General features: G+C 42.2%; 4 protein-coding genes across 6 annotated transcripts; 2 read left to right on the top strand and 2 right to left on the bottom strand.

Moving 5' to 3' along the window:
* The first annotated feature begins 1,952 nt into the window (after positions 1–1,952).
* LOC133410257 (gamma-crystallin M2-like) lies at positions 1,953–6,607 on the top strand. 3 transcript variants are annotated; one of them, XM_061691135.1, is made up of 3 exons: positions 1,953–1,970; positions 5,413–5,655; positions 6,335–6,607. In XM_061691135.1, the coding sequence occupies exons 1-3, from the start codon at positions 1,953–1,955 to the stop codon at positions 6,605–6,607; spliced, it is 534 nt and encodes a 177-aa protein (XP_061547119.1). The 3 variants fall into 3 exon arrangements, with proteins under 3 accessions (XP_061547119.1, XP_061547121.1, XP_061547120.1); XM_061691137.1 differs by lacking the exon at positions 1,953–1,970 and adding an exon at positions 5,312–5,335; XM_061691136.1 differs by lacking the exon at positions 1,953–1,970 and adding an exon at positions 5,327–5,335 and having other exon boundaries at positions 5,413–5,652.
* A 1,370-nt stretch (positions 6,608–7,977) lies between these two features.
* LOC133411089 (gamma-crystallin M1-like) lies at positions 7,978–8,684 on the top strand. Its single transcript, XM_061692972.1, has 3 exons — positions 7,978–8,004; positions 8,078–8,329; positions 8,409–8,684. Exons 1-3 carry the CDS (start codon positions 7,996–7,998, stop codon positions 8,682–8,684), a joined length of 537 nt encoding a protein of 178 aa, XP_061548956.1. The 5' UTR covers positions 7,978–7,995.
* A 1,971-nt stretch (positions 8,685–10,655) lies between these two features.
* Positions 10,656–11,750, bottom strand: LOC133410428 (gamma-crystallin M3-like). The gene is made up of 3 exons (XM_061691601.1): positions 11,718–11,750; positions 11,405–11,644; positions 10,656–10,934 (listed from the first exon to the last, which is right to left on the bottom strand). Exons 1-3 carry the CDS (start codon positions 11,730–11,732, stop codon positions 10,656–10,658), a joined length of 534 nt encoding a protein of 177 aa, XP_061547585.1. The 5' UTR covers positions 11,733–11,750.
* A 7,046-nt stretch (positions 11,751–18,796) lies between these two features.
* LOC133410427 (gamma-crystallin M3-like) lies at positions 18,797–21,154 on the bottom strand. Its single transcript, XM_061691600.1, has 3 exons — positions 21,123–21,154; positions 20,078–20,324; positions 18,797–19,072 (listed from the first exon to the last, which is right to left on the bottom strand). The coding sequence occupies exons 1-3, from the start codon at positions 21,152–21,154 to the stop codon at positions 18,797–18,799; spliced, it is 555 nt and encodes a 184-aa protein (XP_061547584.1).
* Between the last annotated feature and the right edge of the window lie 247 nt (positions 21,155–21,401).

The raw sequence follows: 21,401 nt of genomic DNA, 5'->3' as shown, positions 1-21,401 counted from the left end.
GCTTCTTATCCCCCACAAATAGCAGCTTGTATACAACTTGTATACAAAAAAAAAATAAAAATTGGCAATGTCAAGAAATAAACTGGTTTTATAAAGTGTCCTCACAACAACTGTAGTGTTGCATGTGTGCCTTTAAGGGCTGTGGCCTAGTGAATGACATCAGGAGCTGGAGTTGGGCTGGCTTCATTGCATTAGTTTGTCTGAAAGCTTGAATATAGCCTATTTAAATGTCTTAGTTAGAGCCTTGTGAATATTGCCAGATCAAAACGCAGAAGATATTTATTGGGAAATGCAGTTGGACAGAACAAGGTTTGAGAGGGGACAGACAGAGAAAACAGGAGAAAAACATAAGTCAAGCCAAAACAATAGCAGAATGATGAATGAGTTGGGTTCTATCTATATTATGAGGATGGGGGAAGTAGTGCTAAACCCTTTCAGGATAGGATGCTATGAGAAGAAATTGGACAGGGCAGGCAGGGGTACTAAGTCAGGCAGTGCTACCAGTGTATGGTGGAAGTGACATTGCAGTATTAGTGTCCTAGGAGTTGCTGTGCAAGCACAATAAGGAAGGGCAGACTCAGCCTCCCCTATGCAACAGGGAAGGGTGGGCCAGGGCACCCCAATGGGGTGGGGGGATGTTGAGGGGGGGGGGGGGGTACAGACAGGGCAACGCCCACATGTCAGGACCCAGGGAGGTCCGCCAGCCCCACTGGAGCACCCTGACCGAAAAGGATTGTTTCTCAGGCGAACAGCATTACATTAGTCAGGTGGACCCCGAGGACAATGAACAACTGTGTGATCATTTTTGGGTCATTATTAGATGGAGATTTGGAAAGACGGTGAACTCCTATTGTTCACGGGGGATAGGGATTGAGCCCTGTTGCATATAGCAAAAAGCCGGAAGTAATTGGTGTCCACCCAAAAACCTTTGTAATTGTCTATAGATACCACAACATGACGGCAAAGCACTTTCTTCAGTTCGACAAGGCTCTTGCTTGACTAAATGAAGATCCTCCCCTCACTTCCACATACAAGTACACATTTTGGCCACATTTTTAGGATTTTCTCATGCAAATTTGCATCAACCCCTTGAAACAAAATCTCATCCATCTGTCCATTTTCTTTACCGCTTATCCTCACTAGGGTCGCGGGCTGCTGGAGCCTATCCCAGCTATCGTCGGGCGGGAGGCGGGGTACACCCTGAACCGGTCGCCAGCCAATCGCAGGGCACATAGAAACAAACAACCATTCACACTCACATTCACACCTATGGGCAATCTCGTCTTCAATCAACAAAATCTCATAATAATATTTATTGAAACTGAATAGACATTTGAGAGATCGTTTTTTTTATTTAATTTCCTATGTGTCCTTTTTTAACAAGCTAGAAAAATGTAAGTGCCATACAGTACTTGGTTCAAACATAATAGTTTAACAACAAAAATAGTGGGCCCCCCTTGCTAGTGTTGTAACACTCAAGACTGGTCTTGTCTCGGACTCGACTCCCAAAAGTCTTGGTCTTGTCTTGGCCTCAGCCTCTTGATTACCAACATTTTCAGCACCAGCACTGATCTGCCATTCTTCAACTTCATTATTGTGATAAGGAGAAGCACTTGTTAAACAACAAATACCTTCAATTCACGTTACTAACCCCCCACCAATCCTGTAATAACATGTGTTGTGACTGACAGACACCATTTGAGTCTTTTATGTTTCTTAAATGCAACCAAGATCATCTTTAAAGCTTCAATTTTAAATACAGAAAAGGATTTTTTTTATGCAATAATTAAGTTGAAAACAATTGTTATTTTGTGCTTTGAAAGATTCGCAGACACTACATTTTTGGGCATCAAATGTATTTGAAAGAAAATAAAAATTTAACAGAGAATGCTCTTTAACTGTTCAACCTTGTCACAGTTTTTAAAATAGATTTTTATGGTGTTGGTCTTGTTATGTCTCGGCTTGTCTCGGTCTTGGTCTTGTCTCAGTCTCGGCTTGACTCCCAAAAGTCTTGGTCCTCACAGTTCTGGTCTTGAATAGTGTGATCTTGAGCACAACACTGCCCCTTGGCTCAAAAATGGTTTGATCCACCCCATCCCTCCCATCTTTTATTGTACTGACTGTAATCTGAGTGGTGAACACAAGCTACGCACAGCATACGTTCCAGTGATGAGTGACTTTCATTGAGGCCTACCTTGCTTAAACCAGTATATTTGGCATATTACTTAACATCTACAACTCAATATCAGCAAAGTATTATCATTACCAGGCCTCATGTTTGCTGCATTTAACTGGAGGTCACTGTTAATGTTGTTAGTAGTGATGGGCACAGCAGTTCTTTTGAGTGTACTGAATCATTCGAATCAATTCATTAAAAAGATTCGTTCACCGAATTGTTCAGTTCTTTTTCACAAAATCATTCAAGTGCTTCCTCACTCAGTTAATGATACATCCCTGAGGTTCATGTCCACTCAACACGTTCACCGAAGGACTATGCGTTGTTGTTGTCGTGTATTGTAAACTAGGAAAGGCGGGGAGATTATTTTAAAAAAAAAACAAAAAAAAACCTTCGCCTAAATTAGTCCTGACGTCCACGAGGACGTCAGGACTTGCGGTTAAACTCACTCAAGAGTACGTACACTGCGTAATTCCGCCCCCGCCTGCACGCTGGCTGCTCATTGGTCGTTCGCCAAAGATTCAGAAGTGAGTGACAGAACGCTTCAACAGTTCCGTTTCCGCTCCCGGCCGACTGGCTCTCCTCACAGCGGCGGGCGGCGGCCAAGCAAAAAGAACAAATCATTTCATAAACTGATTCGGTTCAGTTCGTTCACTAAAAAGTTACGTTCTTCTGAACGAAACGTTTGCGAAAGAAACAACACTGTTGTTAGGTAGGTTTTTTTTTGGTCTTTGTTTTTTTCAATCTTGGAAACGTTATAGGTGGTCAGACAGTACCACATTGTCCTTTCTGAGTTTGGAATGAGAGAAACATGCTTTTGCCATGTGCATGTGTTAATATGGGAGCGCTCGCCGTGTCGTCACCAAATGTTGGCAGAAAGCCTATGGAAGTCATTAACCGACCACGGGTTATCGGATTATTCATGCTTATTCCCATTAATTAATAAATGGTGGTGTCGTGTTGCCTTATGGGCTGTGCATACAGTTTGTCAATGAAGGATTCTTAGAGCTTTTACGCCATCACAAAGACACATGAAGCTCACTGAGAGTTTAAGTGAAGCCATTACGTGACACAAGTGAAGCCATACTGACTGACCATGTTTGCGTTTGGCATTTTATATAGTAAGTACGGTAATAGGCCGAGTATCTCATAAAATTACAAATGGATATGAGCCTTACAATATGCAAATACACATAAGGTATGGAGACATTTCATCGTCAGAACATTTTCCAATCAACAATTGAATGATACTTGTATGTGTCAAGAGACTTGTAGACCTTCATTAAATCTTTTGTGTGGGCCAAAATTAAAAGTTCTTGATCAAAAACGTCCCCTCTGCTCAGGCCAGTGGACGGATTTGGGACATATTTGTCCGTAACTTCGTGATTAAAGCAAACTCGGGTTAACGCTATTGTACAGAAGCTTTGCTGCATAGCTTTACTTGGCATCAGTTGGCCGAAACTGTCACAATGTGATAGAACGCCACGATCTTAGCCAATAATGGAAATGAATGGGACTTCTACCAACCAATGTTAATGCGCATGTGCCAGGATTACATCACGATGACGTTTTTTGGCGTGATTAGAATCACCCCTTATAGCAGCCCAATGTGAGCGCCTCCCAGACTGGGCGCTGATTACCAATTGCGTGCCTCCTTGCCTCCTACTCCACCCAGCTCACTGCGCCTCCTTAAGGGAAACAAATAAAAAAAACAAAAATGTCTGTTGAATCCTGGTATTGGCTACATGAGAGCATTACAGCAAATGTAAGTACAGAATGTGTAACATGTTTTTGATCGGTGGGAGATCGTGTTTGTTTAAACAACACCTTAAACACCCCTCTGAGGGTACCTATAATTCTGAATATTTGATGTGACATGTTTGAAGTGGGCGGCACGGTGGACGACTGGTTAGAGCGTCAGCCTCACAGATCCGGGTTCAATCCCCGGCCCCGCCTGTGTGGAGTTAGCCTGTTCTCCCCGTGCCTGCGTGGGTTTTCTCCGGGCACTCCGGTTTCCTCCCACATCCCAAAAACATGCATTAATTGGAGACTCTAAAAATTGCCCGTAGGCATGACTGTGAGTGCGAATGATTGTTTGTTTCTATGTGCCCTGCGATTGGCTGGCAACCAGTTCAGGGTGTACCCCGCCTCCTGCCGGATGACAGCTGGGATAGGCTCCAGCACACCCGCGACCCTAGTGAGGAGAAGCGGCTCAGAAAATGGATGGATGGATGTTTAAAGTGAGCATTTTGCGAATGCCCAGAGCCATCAGCATGTACTGCGTCAACTGGCAAAATGTGGATGGTCTTGGAATGAATATCAACTATCTGGTTGGAGAACCTCAACAATACTGGATCTCCCTGTCCTACACCAAACCAAAACTAAACTTTGAATTAAAAGTGCAACAATTAGCTTTTGTGTTATTATAGTAACTACTGTATGTGCATTGTTTATTTTGAAATGTGATCTATCCATCCATTTTCCATACCGCTGATCCTCACTAGAGTCATGGGGTTAGTACTATCCTTACGAGAACAGCTGAATATGCTGTTTTCCAGCTACATTTTTACTGGCGTTTCTGGATCCAAAAAACTCTAATTTAAGCAATCCTATTATGATTTTATCATTACACTCTTTTCGGGGAGGACTTTAACTATATACATGCTCCATGAAGCGAATTATCCATCCATTAAGATGCATCAAGATGCACCTTACATTTACCATTCAGATTATAAAAAAATGTGTGTAGACTGTGCAAATCTTAATAAATCCTTGACATCCTGTGTATTAGCATACGTGGACTTCCTGCAGTGCAAACAGCGAGTGGCTCCCTGTGTTGTTATGCAACACATTAGGCGTGAACAGCGATTTTCTATATTGTTCTCCCTCTATTGTCCACAGGATGTGTGGATACCATACTAGTCCTTTCCTTTGTCCATCAACGTCAAACCTCGTTAATTATTTATTCTCTTTTTGTGTCAAATACAAATCTATATTTCTCACCCCATGTCCTGGTCCAACAAAAAGGTGAACATGTGCCAGTACCGTTCATTTATAACTAGCAGACTATTTGAATAACAATGCTTTGTTTGTGAGGAGGTGTTGCTATAAAAAGCCTTGGAAACATGGAAAATATCTTCAATGGACACCATGGGCAAGGTATGTTCTGCTCTGCTTGCATCAAACCACACTTTAGTTCTTCACTTGTCATCATACAACATCCCATCTCCTGACAGATAATCTTCTACGAGGACAAAAACTTCCAAGGTCGCAGCTATGAATGCAACAACGACTGCACGGACCTTCACTCCTTCTTTAACCGCTGCAACTCTATCCGTGTGGAAAGCGGCTGCTTCATGATCTATGAGCGAGCCAACTTCATGGGCCACCAGTACTTCATGAGGAGGGGAGACTATCCCGACTATCAGAGATGGATGGGCTTCAGCAGCTGCATCCGCTCGTGCAGGATGATTCCCGCAGTAAGGGTCGGAATGTGTGTGGTTCTGCCTTTAAATCTGTTCTTACAGTCGTTCCGATGTTCGTGATTCTGATAACAAAAAAAAGTAGTCATTCGTTCGACAGCCAAAGAGCGAAAGTAATCATTCCAATGTCCATGATTTGGCCTCTGGTTTCCATACATAAAAGCTGTCGTTCTGATGTGTACGATTCTGCCTCTGGTTTCGATTCTTAAAAGTTAGACTAGTTTTCCTGATGTCTGAAATCCTTTTCTTCCCAATGTCTACAAACCCACCTTTGGTTTCTGTACCTAAAGCTAGACTAATCATTTCAATGTCCATGATTCTGCCTCTGGTTTCTATTTTGAAAAGCTAGAAAGGTTGTTTCATTGTCTGTGCTTCTGCCTCTGGTTTCCATACTTAAAAGCTATAGTTACAGAGCTTTCAGATTTTTGCAATTCAGACTCAGATTTCTGTTCGAAAAGCTTGACCAGTAGTTCCGACGGCTTCGACTCTGCCTCTGGTTTATGATTACAATGTCTGTTATTCCACTTCTGCTGTCTGTACAAATCTACACCATTTGTTCTTGTAATTTCCATTTTTCAACGTCTATGATTCTGCCTCTCATCTCGGTACTTAAAATTCGACTAGTTCTTCTGATGCCCTCCCAAACCCAACTGTCCCTTCTGATGTGATCCTGCAGTACCGAGGCTCATACAGGTTGCGAATTTATGAGAAGCCTGACTTCAGCGGTCACATGATGGAGTGCATGGACGACTGTTCCTGTGTGTCTGACCGTTTCCATCACCGCCATATCTACTCCTGTAATGTCATGAATGGCTACTGGATCTTCTATGAGTACCCCAACTTCCGAGGACGCCAGTACTTCCTGAGGCCTGGCGAGTACCGGCGGTACCGCGACTGGTGCGCCACCTGCGCCATTGTCGGCTCCTTCAGGAGGGTCACTGAATTTTAGCCATCAAGTGAAAACCTTGCTGTAAATATCAAATGCATTGTTTATTAAAGATGTCTGATTTTTAACTGACCTTGTAATTGCCTACTCCATGATATGCATTGTCTTTTTTTTTCTTTTTTACAGTCAGTGGCTATAAACAGCCTTATATTTTGATCCATCATTCAAGCATACATCCAGTCCTACATTACTGAAAGATTTTACAGAAATTGCAGACATTACAATGTAATTACAAAACATTGTAGCAATCAAATATTAACATTTATTCAGTCAACAGTTAGCAAATGTTTGTTTTGTCTTTTTAATGTCAGTGAACCTGAACCATAAAAATGTTTTCAAACCCTTGTTTTTTTAAACAAGGGTTTAGGGTTGACTTAATGAAACATTTTTTTTTACTCTCTATCGTTTTAATGTGATTGATATGTTTTGGAGTTTGACTCCCCATGGATTAAATTAGCAGTGTGTTCACAATGATATACTACTAAGCAATATGCTCTGTCCCATTTAAATAGATATAGTAAAGAAAACTTTTCAAGTTTTAACACTGAAATTCTGAAAAAGAAGGTAAGACCAATTAGTGGAACAAAATTATTTATTTATTTATTTATCTATCTATTTATTTATTTTTTAAAAATGATTCTTTATTGAACATATACACAAAATTCAACACAAGACAGGACATGAAATAAAAAAAAGGCAGCAATGAATGTTGTCCTTCGAAACAAATGTTCATGTTAAATAGTATTAAGAAGAAGTGAAAGATTTACTGGGTTCTACCCCAAATTCTGAGTACAGATTTGACTGAGATGATAAAGACATAATAGGAAGCTACATTAACCCTTCTTCCATAAACAAAAATTATCGGAAATGAATTTTTAAAAAGTACCAACAGAATTTGTATGGACCTTGATTTATTGTGTGTGCCAACTCTGTTGGGATGTTTAGAACGGTGCATGGTGAAAAACTTTTCAATAAAAGTTTTAGGATAATGCATACTGACATTTATATTACTATAAATTATACATATATACAGTTAATGGGGATTTTTTGATTCCGGTTCTATGACGTCATCCTAGAGGCCCTGTACACTGCGCTCTCCCCATTGGCCATGATCACACCATATGTGCAGAAGCTTCTGACTGAGTGAGCACGGACAAAGCCTCTGCCCACACATAATGCAGGCGATCTGCAGCCAGAAATGTATGGATGGAGAAGCATTGTTACGCATTTATAGGCCCTGTTCAGCAAAAAGTCAGTCTGCCGATTCATCAGCTTTATGCATTTGAATAACAACGCGTCATGGCCCCGGGATTTGGTATAAAAAGGCCTTGGAATCACTGGGTTAGCAGAGCAAGTTGAATCCTCCACTGGGAACTACCAAAACCATCACCATGGGCAAGGTAAAGATATTCTTACTAATGGTTGCATTTATTTAATGGGCTGAGCAAAAAATGTTTCTGCATCCTTTTTCAGATCATCCTTTTCGAGGAGAAGAACTTCCAGGGCCGCTCATACGAGTGCCTGAACGACTGCCCAGAGCTGACCTCTGTTCTGAGCCGCTGCCAGTCCTGCCGTGTGGAGAATGGCTGCTTCATGGTCTATGAGCGCTCCAACTTCCTGGGCAACCAAGTGTTCCTTAAAAGAGGAGAGTACCAAGACCTGCAGCGCATGCTGAGTATGGGAGTGACCCTCGAGTCCATTAAATCCTGTAGAATGATCCCCTTAGTAAGCAACTAACCAAAACCTGAATATTATGTGTTGGTGTTCCAGACATTGGAATTGACATTTGCCATTTGAATTCCAGCACCGAGGCCAGTTCAAGATTAAGATCTTCGAGCGAGAGAACCTGAGCGGCCAGTCCAACGAACTGCAGGAGGACTGTGACAACATCATGGAGCGCTTCCGCATGAACGACATCCTGTCCTGCCAAGTGATGGAGGGTCACTGGCTGATGTTCGAGCAGCCCAACTTCCGTGGCAGGATGATCTATGTGAAGCCCGGAGAGCACCGCAGCCTCAAGGAGATGGGCCTGAGTGGCATCAGGATCATCAGCTTGAGGCGTATCACTGACATGTGTTAGAATTCTGTACTCAGCTTGAATAAATAAAAACATTGTCTTCTTCATAAGTACCTTTGCTTATGTGGTGTTGATTCATTAGCTACTGTCTCACTACAGATGGGCAAACCGACATTATTCAACTAGTGTATAATTTCTTCTTGATACTGTTGACTTGTGTTGTAGCCAACAGAGCACAGATATCAAACCAAAATGTTTAGCAGTTGCTCAAAATATCCAACTATAATCTACTCTATCCACCACATCACGCCTGCAACAACTCCCTGGCTCCCCAACTTGGGGCATCACAGCTGTGGGGGATGTCAGTGGTTTAGCACCCACACTTTTACCAATGAAAGGGTTCAACAATACTGTTTAATAATGCAGCCACTTCGACACTGCATTACCTGGTGAATTGGCCATCAGAGGCATAACAGTATAGCCGAACTTTATTTGCTCGTCCCTTTCAACCGTGTCCAGAGTAAGGATTCACACAGTCAATGCAAGTTGCTCCATTAACATAGATTAACATAGATGTTCCAGAATCTACATGTGTGGTCCACTCAGCGTGTCAATTATAGCTTTCAACATAATGGGATGTGTGCAATGGTTCTTGGGTGTTAAACATCACACTCTGATGGCTGCTGACGCTGTTACGCCTCTGATAGTGTAACAAACGTTGTGTCAACTTCAACCCTCAATGTGCATCGGACCTTTAAACACTGCACTGCGAGCCGGGAAAAAGTGTCTATGTCTTATTCTAGCTGAGGTGAAATAGTGTACAATCAATTCCGAAGTCAGACAGAGACCACCCAAAAGTGAGACCGGTATCAAGACCACAGCTAAACTTTGATATAACAACACTACCACTAACCTCAGGCAAAAGGCTGACCTAACGCTCAAGCACACAAATACGTAAACAGGGATCTCATGTCTACATGGAGTCCACTGGAATGGCCTTAAAGACGCTGTCACTACATAATCGTCGATAGTACATGTAGTAACCCTAAAGTGTCCGAGTTGTTTGGAGCCAAAGCCGTTCCCGCCAGCAGCTCGCTGCATTGTGAGCGGCTGTTGTGTCACCACAACAAGGAAAATTTATTGAGTCCGGAAAAAAAGCTTCGTGTCCATTGTATTTATGTCACAATAACCCACCCTACTCTTCTTCCGATTGGCTAGCACCAAGACAGGACTCATACTTTTACTGGCTAATGTTTTGCTGAAGTACTTTAGCAGCACACACATATGTAGATAAGCAATGCTGTGCGTCTATGGATGCAGGTTCACCATGCTTTATGCGTCCCTGATCATTTTTGTGCGTCTCAGATGGGGGACGTAGATCAAACGAGATCCCAAAGGTACCGTGCAGGGAACTTGTTTATTACATAGATGTATGGATGTATGGATGGATGATAATTTGAAGACGAATTGTCATCCTCTTCCAACATATTGATTAACGCTTAATCACATGGTGATATTATCATTATCCATCCATCCAATTTCCATACCGCTTATCCTCACGAGGGTCACGGGCATGTTTGAGCCTACCCCAGCTGACTCTGGGTGAGAGGAGGAGGACACCCTGATCTGGTCACCAGACAATCGCAAGGCAGAAAGAAACAGACAACCACTCACATTCATATCTACGAGCAATTTAGACTTTCAATTTACCTATCATGCATGTTTTTGGAATGTGGGAGAAAACCTACACAGATACGGGGAGAACATGCAAACTCCACACAGGTGAGACCTCAGAACTGTGAGGCAGATGTGCTAACCAGTTGTCCACCGTGCTGCCGATATCATCATTAGCATTGGCAAAATATCAGCAGTATGACATTGCAATGATTTTTTTTTTTCCTCACAAAATTTGCACACAGCACTGGCCTGGATGTACTTCTGTTCTATAGTATGAGTTGCATTGAAGATAAGACACTAGGAAGTACATTTAAAAGTGATTTTTATTTAAAATCTTGCTTTACTACACAGTTGCTTCTAAGAACAGGAATCCATGATGCGCCTCATGCTCATGAAGTGAATGCCACTCATGCCCATGTCCTTGAAGCTACTGTATTCGCCAGGCCTCAGGTAAATCATTTTGCCCCTGAAGTTGGGCTGGTCGAACAGCAGCCAGTGGCCCTCTAGCACGGTGCAGGACGAGCATTCACTCATGCGAAGGCGGTCTATGATGTTTTCGCAGTCCTCCTGCAGCTCGTTGGACTGGCCACTCATGTTCTCCCGCTCAAATATCCTGATCCTGAATTGGCCTCTGTGCTGTGGGTTGAAAGGAGAGAGGGAAAAGTCAGCAACTCACACTATTTCAAATGGATCATTAAGTGGAAATGTGATGTACAGTTTGTGCCACAGGCTACCCAAAGGTTCTTGCCTCGAATCTTGGCATGTTCTCCCCTGCTTGTATGGCTTTTCCTTGGGTACTCTGGTTTCCTCCCACATTTAAAAAATAATGGATGTTCGGTAACTTGGTGTTATAGTAAATGTGGTAAGGCAGTATCTTTTTCAAGGATACGTCAACGGGGTCAAAGGACTGAGGATCAAACCTGCAAACATTGGGTTGAGAAACGACCACTCTTCCACCTAAGCCAAACTACACATCCCCTGAAAGTAGATGATTGTTTGTCTAGATGTGCTCTGTGATAGACCTGTTCAGAGTGGGATAGAGGCCCATCTTTCTCATGACCCTGAATAGATTAAGTGGTAGACATTGGATGGCTGTGGTACAGTACCATAGGGATCATGCGGCAAGACCTGATGCAGTCATTCATGCCCATGCGCTGGTAGTCGGAGTAGTCACCCCTCCTGACAAAGAACTGGTTGCCCATGTAGTTTTTGCGGTCATAGACCATGAAGCAGCCGCTTTCCACACGGCAAGAGAGGCACCTGCTCAGGTAAGAGGACATGTCAGCGCAGTCGCTGCTGGTCTCATAGGACCGACCCTGAAAGTTCCTGTCCTCATAGAAGATGATCTGAAACCCAAGCAGTCATAACTGATTAGATAGATTATAACATAAAACTAATTCTACCAAAGCTGAGATTTACCTTGCCCATGGTCATGGCTGCTGTGGCACGTGTGGAAGCTCAAAGGGACTACTTGGTTTTCTCCATGTCGCCCGGCTGCTTTTATACCTGACCTTGCGCCCGAAGTATACATGACCCCATTGTACAATGTCCTGACAGGGCAACATGCAGCAGAGGCCCCACCGCGTGCACGGCCACATTTCAAAGAGACCTTTAAATGCATTGTGATTTGTGCTGGTAGCAATTGTGGCGAAGAGGCCCCCTGTGTCACCTGCATTGTCTACAGTGTTCAAAGCAGGTTTTCCAAAAACAAAAACGTCCTACAGATCACTCCATCAATACATTGTTATAAACATACATTCTGTAGAACTAAAGAATCGGAATATAGAAATTATTTAACTGCTGTATACGAACTTCTTTCGATGAACATGAACAGTGTGAAGCAACTTACTTCCAAAATATAATATATCATACAGTGTATTACTAGTTGAACTCACCTGATAGTAATAAGTTCCAATAATTTTAGTATCTGAATGGTAATGTCTTTCACTACTTCAACATTACGCACCAAAAACAACAGAAGAATTCTGAAGTATGACATATGACTTCAAAGCAAGTCTTGGTACTATGATAGAGATGGTTTGGTTTGGGGTACAAAACGATTTTCAGTGGTGATATCATTATGTATGTGGCGTTCTGGTCATTATGTATGTGGCGTTATTGGTCATCTCGAGCACACCACACTATAAGAGCAGTAAGCATAGCGATTTGTTTCCCCTCGACATTAGCAGGGACTCTCAAATTAGTTGAAAAAATGGTTACGATTCAGTGGCGGCTGATCAATAGATGGTGGACTCTGCCACACCATTCAGTTGAGCCCCCTTGAATAAGATATAAAATATATCATAAAAAGGAAATAGAAGAACAACATAAAAAATATAGAGTAGTGATGCACCAAGATTTCGGCCACTGAGAGGTTTCAGGCGATAATGGCCCAAAAGTGCATTTTCGGTTTCAGACTGAAAGACTTTTGTCACCAAAATAAAACTGCCAAAACAGGATCTTGTTATGACGCAAGCAAAAACTGAGGCAAAATAATAACAGTTGCCCAATCTAACTGCTTTCCGCTGTTCGGGTACTAAGGGATTACTTGTTACATGCTATTTTGAGTCGCCCCAGCTACCTACAAGCTACAGAGGAGAACGTTCTCAACACACAGCATAAGTCACGAATCATCGCCTCCATGGTGGCAAATAAGCTACACTTCTGACAAGTATTGTTATCACGAAAGTAGGATAAGGCGTAAATAACAGGACAAAAATGATGATGTCATGCAAATTGCTAAACTATCGTGACATGAATTCGCAAAACACCAAGGTAAGTGATTGGTTGATACGGTACATTTGTCAACATAGGTCTGGCTGGAACCGCGTTACAGCATAGAGTAAGCAACTTTTAAAAGAAAAATAGCAGAAAAATTAACTGTCTAGAGAGAAAATACTGTAATACACGACAAAGCTAGACAGCCACACAGGGACCGGAACCCGAGATGTATTTGTCTGTCACCGCTAGCACGCTACGTCACTAGAGAAAATGGGGCTATAAGTTTAGAAGTACATTAATATAATAAATATTTATGATATAAGATAACCTTTACTAATCCTACGAATGGTGAAATTTCAATCATTTCAGGAGCAATAGGGGATAGAGAAAATACAAAAAGGTTACAAGGTTCATAAATATACATACATAAAATAACAAATATTCAAGCCATCATTTATTAACGATTAGTAGAGGTTAAGAGACACACAATGTGTATTATGTGTTTGTGTACGTGCGTGCGTGTGCGCATGCGTCTGTCCATAAAAACCTTTTCACACTTAGCAGGGCGCAGCACGCCATCGACAAACCCGCTCCCATTCATCGTGTATATGCTGTGAGGACGCTACGACAGCGCAGTGTCGCATTGCGTAGCGACGCTCAATTTGGACATTTGCCATTGCAGCACCGTGCCTCAAGTTGAAAAATGTTGAACTCGGGTGCTATGACATCAGACGGTGCAGCCAATAGGAGAGGGGGTTGGTTGAGTGATTTCAGAGCGCTAACAGAAATAGACTTCCTGCTAGGCTGCTAACAAATCACTTCCAAATACGGCTAGCTTGCGCCAGAGAGCTAAAGAAAACAGTCTGGACACTCATTGAACTCACGACACTGCTCCGCATTGGTTACATCCATGTCACATGGTTTATGGATGCAATATTGTTTCTTTTCCCAGCAGCTAATGTAAGTTTTGGGGCTTTTTAAGGGGCTTTTGGCAAAATGGTTGGTTGTCCCAGACAAGCTGTATGGATGCACGTTTGTCGAATACCCTCAAAAGATGTCGCCTGTGGGTGGTAAACCCAATCTTAATCAAATCTTAATTTAAAAAAAATTGCATTATTATTTTATAGAGCTGAATAATGTATTTATTTTGTCAAAAAATATATATATTTTGAAAACAGGGGTGCTTGCCAATGCACCCTTTTGATGGTCTTGGTAAAGAAAAATGTACAGTGGGTACGGAAAGTATTCAGACCGCCTTACATTTTTCACTCTTTGTTATATTGCAGACATTTGCTAAAATCATTTAAGTTCATTCTTTTCCTCATTAATGTACACACAGCACTCAAAATTGACAGAAAAAACAAAATGTTTGAAATTTTTACATTTTTGTCTTCCTAATTGTCCTCCCCACCACCAGAGACATCTTACACACCACCATCCTATGCTGTCTAGCCACACTCTCCCCTACCACTACCTTACAGTTGGTAACCTCCTTCAGATTAAATCATCTGCACAAGATGTAATCCACCTGCGTGCATCTACCTCCGCTCTTGTAGGTCACGCTATGTTTGTGCCTCTTCTGGAAAAAAGTGTTCACTACAGGCATTTGCATCCTTGTTGCAAAGTCTACCACCATCTGTCCCTCCAAGTTCCTTTCCTGGATGCCGTACTTACCCATCACTTCTTCATCACCCCTATTACCTTCACCAACATGTCCATTACAATCTGCAATCTGACTCTCTCTCTGTCTGGGATGCTCAGAATTATTTTGTCCAGCTCCTTCCAGAATTTCTCTTTCACCTCTTTGTCACATCCTACCTGTGGGGCATAGCCACTAATCACATTACACATAACACCCTCAATTTCAAGTTTCAGCCTCATCACTCGATCTGATACTCTTTTCACCTCCAAGACATTCTTAGCCAACTCTTCTTTTAAAATAACCCTGACACAATTTCTCTTCCCATCTACACCATGGTAAAATAATATAAACCCTGCCCCTACACTTCTAGCCTTACTGCCTTTCCACCTGGTCTCCTAGACACACAATATATCAACCTTTCTTCTAATCATGATGTCAACCAACTCCCTAGATTTTCCTGTCATAGTCCCAACATTTAAAGTCCCCACATTCAGTTCTAGGCTCTGTGCTTTCCTCTTCTGTTTCTGCCAAAGAACCCTCTTTCCACCTCTTCTTCTTTTTTGACTTCGACCCACAGCAGCTGAATTGAAAACCAGGCACTCAACCACAATTTATGATTTTAGAACATCATCATAATAACAGTGGCCTAATATCTGATGCCATGTCTGAATGTCATGGCATTGGCACTAAAGAGACAACAGGAAGGAGAGCAAAACAAAACCAACAAAACTAAAAGAAGAAAACAGTTTTATTTTACAGGCTCCAAAAAAGGCGGCACGGTGGACGACTGGTTAGCGTGTCAGCCTCACAGTTCTGAGGACCTGGGTTCAATCCCCGGCCCCGCCTGTGTGGAGTTTGCATGTTCTCCCCGTGCCTGCGTGGGTTTTCTCCGGGCACTCCGGTTTCCTCCCACATCCCAAAAACATGCATTAATTGGAGACTCTAAAAATTGCCCGTAGGCATGACTGTGAGTGCGAATGGTTGTTTGTTTCTATGTGCCCTGCGATTGGCTGGCAACCAGTTCAGGGTGTACCCCGCCTCCTGCCCGATGACAGCTGGGATAGGCTCCCGCGACCCTAGTGAGGAGAAGCGGCTCAGAAAATGGATGGATGGATGGAGGCTCCAAAAAACAACAGCTTTATCATGAAGCTGTTAAATTGTGACTGCTCAAACTTGGATATTTCTGCCCACTTCAAACTTGAGAAAACACCTTGCGGTAAATTGCAGATGTTTCCATTGTTGTTTTGGCAGCGGATATGGCAAAATTAGCAGTGTCCTTATGGTGTCGCACATACAATCAATACGTCTGTTCAGCAAACAGCTTCTTCATGAAGTCTTTTAAGCGAATAAAGCAAATCATGTTTCTGTAGGGCCCGATGTATGTGTTGTTGTTTTTTGGGCAGTTAAAAATTTAAATGGTGGCAGGTGTGTGTCGACTCCCACGTATTATTATTATTATTTATTTTATTTGATGTTCATGTTCTGATTAAAAAAATAATCAGAAGTTACTCACAAGTTACTCTTTACTTGAGTATTTCTTTTCAAAATCATGTCGGCGGTGTGGGACAGACAACACGTTTGAGACAGACAACACGTCGGACTACAAGACAAATTTGGTGTTTCACAATTGCACTATGTCAGACTACTACGATAAAATCTTGTATTCCGATACCACCGCATCCCATTTTTTACGATCACTGGGCTTCATCTTGTCAGCTCAAACGTGACCAGATACACTCGTTACCAAGGCGACGACAACAATATTGGATTGTCCCATGTGTTTATCAGAACAAAATGGGGGGAAAACGTGTGTTGGTGGTCACCGGTGCTCAGGAGAGGAGAGGATGTTCGTTTAAGGCTTGCTTGAGGTATGTTCACGTACTTTTAATACGATACCGCTCGTAAGCAGGCAACAAAAGGTTAAGTACGCTAGCAAGCTAGTGCTAGCACTATCGGTTGTAAGCAAACATGCCACCGCTTTGTCGAATCATGCTCAAAAGTTTTGGTGTGTGTGACGTAATTTATTTACAGTAAGTTAGCACCCATTATTTCTGTCATGTCATGTTGGTTTGACGTGACTGATCAGAATACACTATCTGACTAGACCAGTGATTTCCAACCTTTATGGAGCATATGGAACATATGGAACATATTTTACAATTGAAAACTCTCACGGCACAACAACAAACAAAAATGTCACAAAAAGTGAATACATATTTCCTGCCATCTAATAGAAGACCATTATAATTTGTTCTGTCTGTCACTATGCCTTACTGGCATAAATAGAAAAAGATAAAGATAGATTATTTATTGTAAATATATTTTTTCCAAAATTAAGTATTTATATTGTAAATATAATTTTTTGAGCAACTAAGCATATATATATACAGTAAATGAACAAGTCATTTAAATCGTGTAAAGCCTAGTAATAACACACATACAGCATCCACAGCGAACGAGAGATCTTCCTGTAATCAATCAAACGATGCACTTTCACCAAACACTTGGCCAAGATTCACAGCGTTCATCTCTCAAACACCACACACATTCATAAATATTATAACGTACGTACTGTAACTGCTGGATTTTCTTTTTGGGGATCCCGATGAGAAGTGCGTTGCAGTAGTTCCGCATGGAGGAAACAAAGGCGTGGACAATTTTTTCGGCATCGGAGTGAGTGAATGTAGGGCAGAGCTATGCAATGTTTCTGAGGTGAAAGAAGGAGGTCTTGCAGAGGTGTTTGAAGTCAGGTAATGGTCCATTTCCACACCAAGGTTAGTGACCGTAAATGAGAACTGAATGTTATGGCCAGAAAAAGTGATGCAGGTGGTGGAGGATGACTGGGTCTGGTGTGAGGTGCCAACGAGAATGGCTTCCATTTTTGCACGCCTACATCTTCTCCAGGCATGTGGTGAGTGAGGATGTGGACGAGCTGCAGAGAGGGCCTGGTTTGTTTTGATATAAAGTTGGGTGTCATCAATGGAATGAAATTCCATGCCGGCTGATGACACAGCCAAGGGGAAGCAGGTAAATGGTGAAGAGCGTGGGGCCAAGGACCGAACCTTGAGGGACACCACAGCATACAAGGAGATTGGAAAATATTTTTCTGATTATTTGAGATGGTCGTCACAACCAGTTCAATTCACATGAATGGGAGTGGAAAATAGCCCCCTCTCTTTTTACTGTCACCCACATCTAATCTCAGCTCACATTCTCTATTAGCGTGCTAACAATCTAATGCGTGGTGAATTGTGCTTGACACTAATTTATGCAAACTCTCAGCGTGGTGCAAATGAAGCGAATGTGGTCCTCTTCTGCGATTCGGCGGCGGCTCGTGCCCGAGAGAGTGCTCCACCATTCTCGCCGTGCTGTGAGTGGCTGCCGGGGACAGACGTCGCCGTAGCCGCTCACAGCGCTCTCTCTCCGGGCACGTGTGTGTGAGCGACCACTCGAATGTCTGTTCCGTGTGTATAAATAGCTCCCACAATCAAACTCATGCAAAGGATTTCAGTCTGACCTAACCATCGAAGGACGTGACTTCGATCAAGCAGATGTCGTGATATGGACCAATTAGACCCATGCTGTTTCCCATATTTAAATGAGGGGAGATGAGCGATCCAATCAGAGCAAAGCTCATTTACCTATCGCATAATAATGAGAAATCCGACCGTTTTTAATGCCAGGCGGAAAAGACCACTAGAATAGCTTGAAAAAGTGCATTTTACCTAGTGAGCTAGATATTTCGCTTGTCAACTAGCTAGTTGGTAGCTACCTAATAAGCTCATTTGAATATTCAGCTTAGCTTGCTGTAGCATACACGACGAGACTTTTCTATTTGTATTTGATCATCATTGAACTTTTAGTTGTAAACTTGTTCATCTGAATTTCCTGATAGAAAAAGTAGCTTATTTTGCTTTCCTGGCTCATTATTTGCTATCTAATGAGCTAGATACTTAGCTTGTAAACTAGCAGGTTATTGAGCTAGTTAGAACATGCGGCTTGATTTTGCTTGATTATAACTGTATGTCAACATCGTATCATTATATTAAAAAAGAAACAGTCGTAAAGGAAAGAAAGGGACGCAGGCGTGTTCAACTGATATCTTTTTGTGGTTTTAATTTGAAAAATCAGACATCTAGCATACGTCCACGATGCGCTTCATGCTCAAGAAGCGAGTACTGCTCATGCCCATCTCCTTGAAGCTGCGGTGCTCGCTGGGCCTCACGTATACCATCTTGCCACGGAAGTTGGGCTGCTCGAACAGCAGCCAGTGGCCCTCCATCACCTGGCAGGACAAGCATTCTTTCATCCGGAGGCGCTCCACTATGTTGTCGCAGTCCTCCTGCAGCTCTTGGGACTGGCCGGTCATGTTCTCCCGTTCAAAGATTCTAATCCTGAACTGGCCTTTGTGCTGTTTTGTGGAGAATAAAAAATTATTAGCATTTCTGGAGGTTTTTTAAAGTGTTTCCACTCTCGTTTTCTGTCTTCCAAATCACTTCATTGTTTTTCTCTAAAGCAGTGGGTCTCAAATGTCTCTCTCGTACTCCCTTTCTCCATATTCAGGCCTTTATGACATTGGCCATTTATTACGTTATGGGCCTATTGCATTTTACAAAGGGCAACGGTATTACTTTATGGGCCATAATACGTTATGGGCTGTTATTATGTTACGGGCTTCTACAGTCTGTGATTCTTTCAAACAGTTCTTAAAGATATTGAAGCACTGATGAGACTCACTGATCTAAACAAAACAAGGAAGCAAAGCTCAAGCATGTACAGTATGCTAACGACGTGCTAACTGCCAACGCGCAAACCCAAATATGTTTTATTTAGACACGGCTGATTCACTTATTAATAACACCCAGCTTCATCTTGTTGGCTGCCGATGCTGTCGCTATCGTGTTGTTGTGTGTGAAAAACTTTCATATGATGGTTGTAATTGAATCACGAGAAGGGGGGCAAACAAACTCGAGTTTCATTTAGACGGGGATGGGAAAACCTTTCCGCTCAAGGTCCACATTTGATTTTTAAAACAGTCCAGGTTTTTACTTCAAAGTTAAAATGTGTACTTAATTTATGGAAAATAGTTTATTCATAGGTAAAATAGTTAATCGTTTCATTCTTACTTCCATTCTATTTTAAATTAATTTAATTATATTTAATTAAGGTACTATTGAACAGAGTAAATTGCAAAATATTAAATCTATCTATATCTATTTTTTCCCATTGTTTTTCATTTGATTATTTATCAATTCATTGCCCAATTATTTGATATGTTAATAAAAAATGAATACATTTAAGGAAAAATAGCTAAATGCAAAAAGTATCACAGTATCTACTACTCTACAGGTAGATAATGTAAAGAGCATATTTTACCCACGCCACCCTTACAAAACCCACGGCCCTTTCTACCCACCATGTGGATGATGCGACAGGACTTGATGCCGCTGGTCATGCCCATCATGCTGATGGAGTCGGCGTGCTCGCCCTTCTTCATGAAGTGTTGATTGCCCATGAAGTTAGGACGCTCGTAGATCATGAAGCAGCCGCTCTCCACCTGGCAGGACTGGCATCTGTTCAGGTAGGAGGACACGTCGGAGCAGTCGCTCATGCACTCGTAGGAGCGACCCTGCAAGTTCCTCTCCTCAAAGAAGATGATCTGGGAAAGCAAACAGGGGTTCAGTAACATTCCAAAACTTTTTTTTTTTTTTTTTTTTTAGCCCCACAGCCCTTTTCACCATCCTGGCAGAGTTGGCGCACCCCCCTCTTGATGTTGTTCCTTATAAAACAGCTGCTGCTAAATTGTTTTAACCGTGCACCGCTTTTCATCATCCACACAGAGATTACACACAATGTTCCTTATGGGACACGCTTTCCCAAACGTTTTTAGCCACAAGTAGAACTAAAAAATTATCCGCGTAATTTGTTTGTTGGTGCACACAATGTTGCTCCCCATCGAACAGCACTTTGCTAAATTGCGTTTCAACATCACGACCGAGTTGGCCCCCACCCGTGCATGCTCCATTAAAAACGTTTTCCTTCAATTGTTCATTTTTGAGTTAGGGCATTAAATTTAAGGCCATTTTTATCTCATGTAAAACGTCCCCTTCACTAAATATGACCAATTTAGGAGTGGGCGATGTGGATGTATTATTTAATACCACTGTTGAGGGTTACGCTCGTTCCAATTTCAGTTGTGCAGAAATGCCAAACACTATTTATAAATATGAAGAAAATAAGTTTATTGCGTCCATGGCCTTTGAACACAATTAGAATTTTAGAAAATCCAATTTCAGACTTTAAGGACCTCAGACACCCTGTGATTTGAAAAGTAACATTTCATAGCGGAAATATTTAGATTTAATATTTGATTCTGTGAAAGAAAATTTAACAAAAATTGTTAAATGATTATACCAGACCACCATTACACCGTTGGAGGGATTTGGAATCCCTATTTCAGGAGATATCGAATGCTTACCTTGCCCATGCTCATGTCAGTGGTGGTCATCGTTGTCAGGTGAGCTGCTGCTGCTAGCACTGAACTGCTGTTGTGCTGTTCCATTTAACCCTTGCTTTTATACCTGAGCGAACCCTACGGCGTCAGCGGGTCCCCATTGTGTAAAGCCCTGAGCCAGCAAGATGCTATGGAGTGTGGCAGGGGCTTGTGTCACATGCCTAACATGGTGGTCTCGTGACCAGGCCCTTGAAGAACAGGTAACACAAAGCCTTTTGTATTTGAA

This window comes from Phycodurus eques, chromosome 12, assembly GCF_024500275.1.
Source record: "Phycodurus eques isolate BA_2022a chromosome 12, UOR_Pequ_1.1, whole genome shotgun sequence".
NCBI classification, from domain to species: Eukaryota; Metazoa; Chordata; class Actinopteri; order Syngnathiformes; family Syngnathidae; genus Phycodurus; species Phycodurus eques.
Note: the sequence above shows the minus strand (reverse complement) of the source record. Positions and strands in the feature narration are given on the sequence as shown.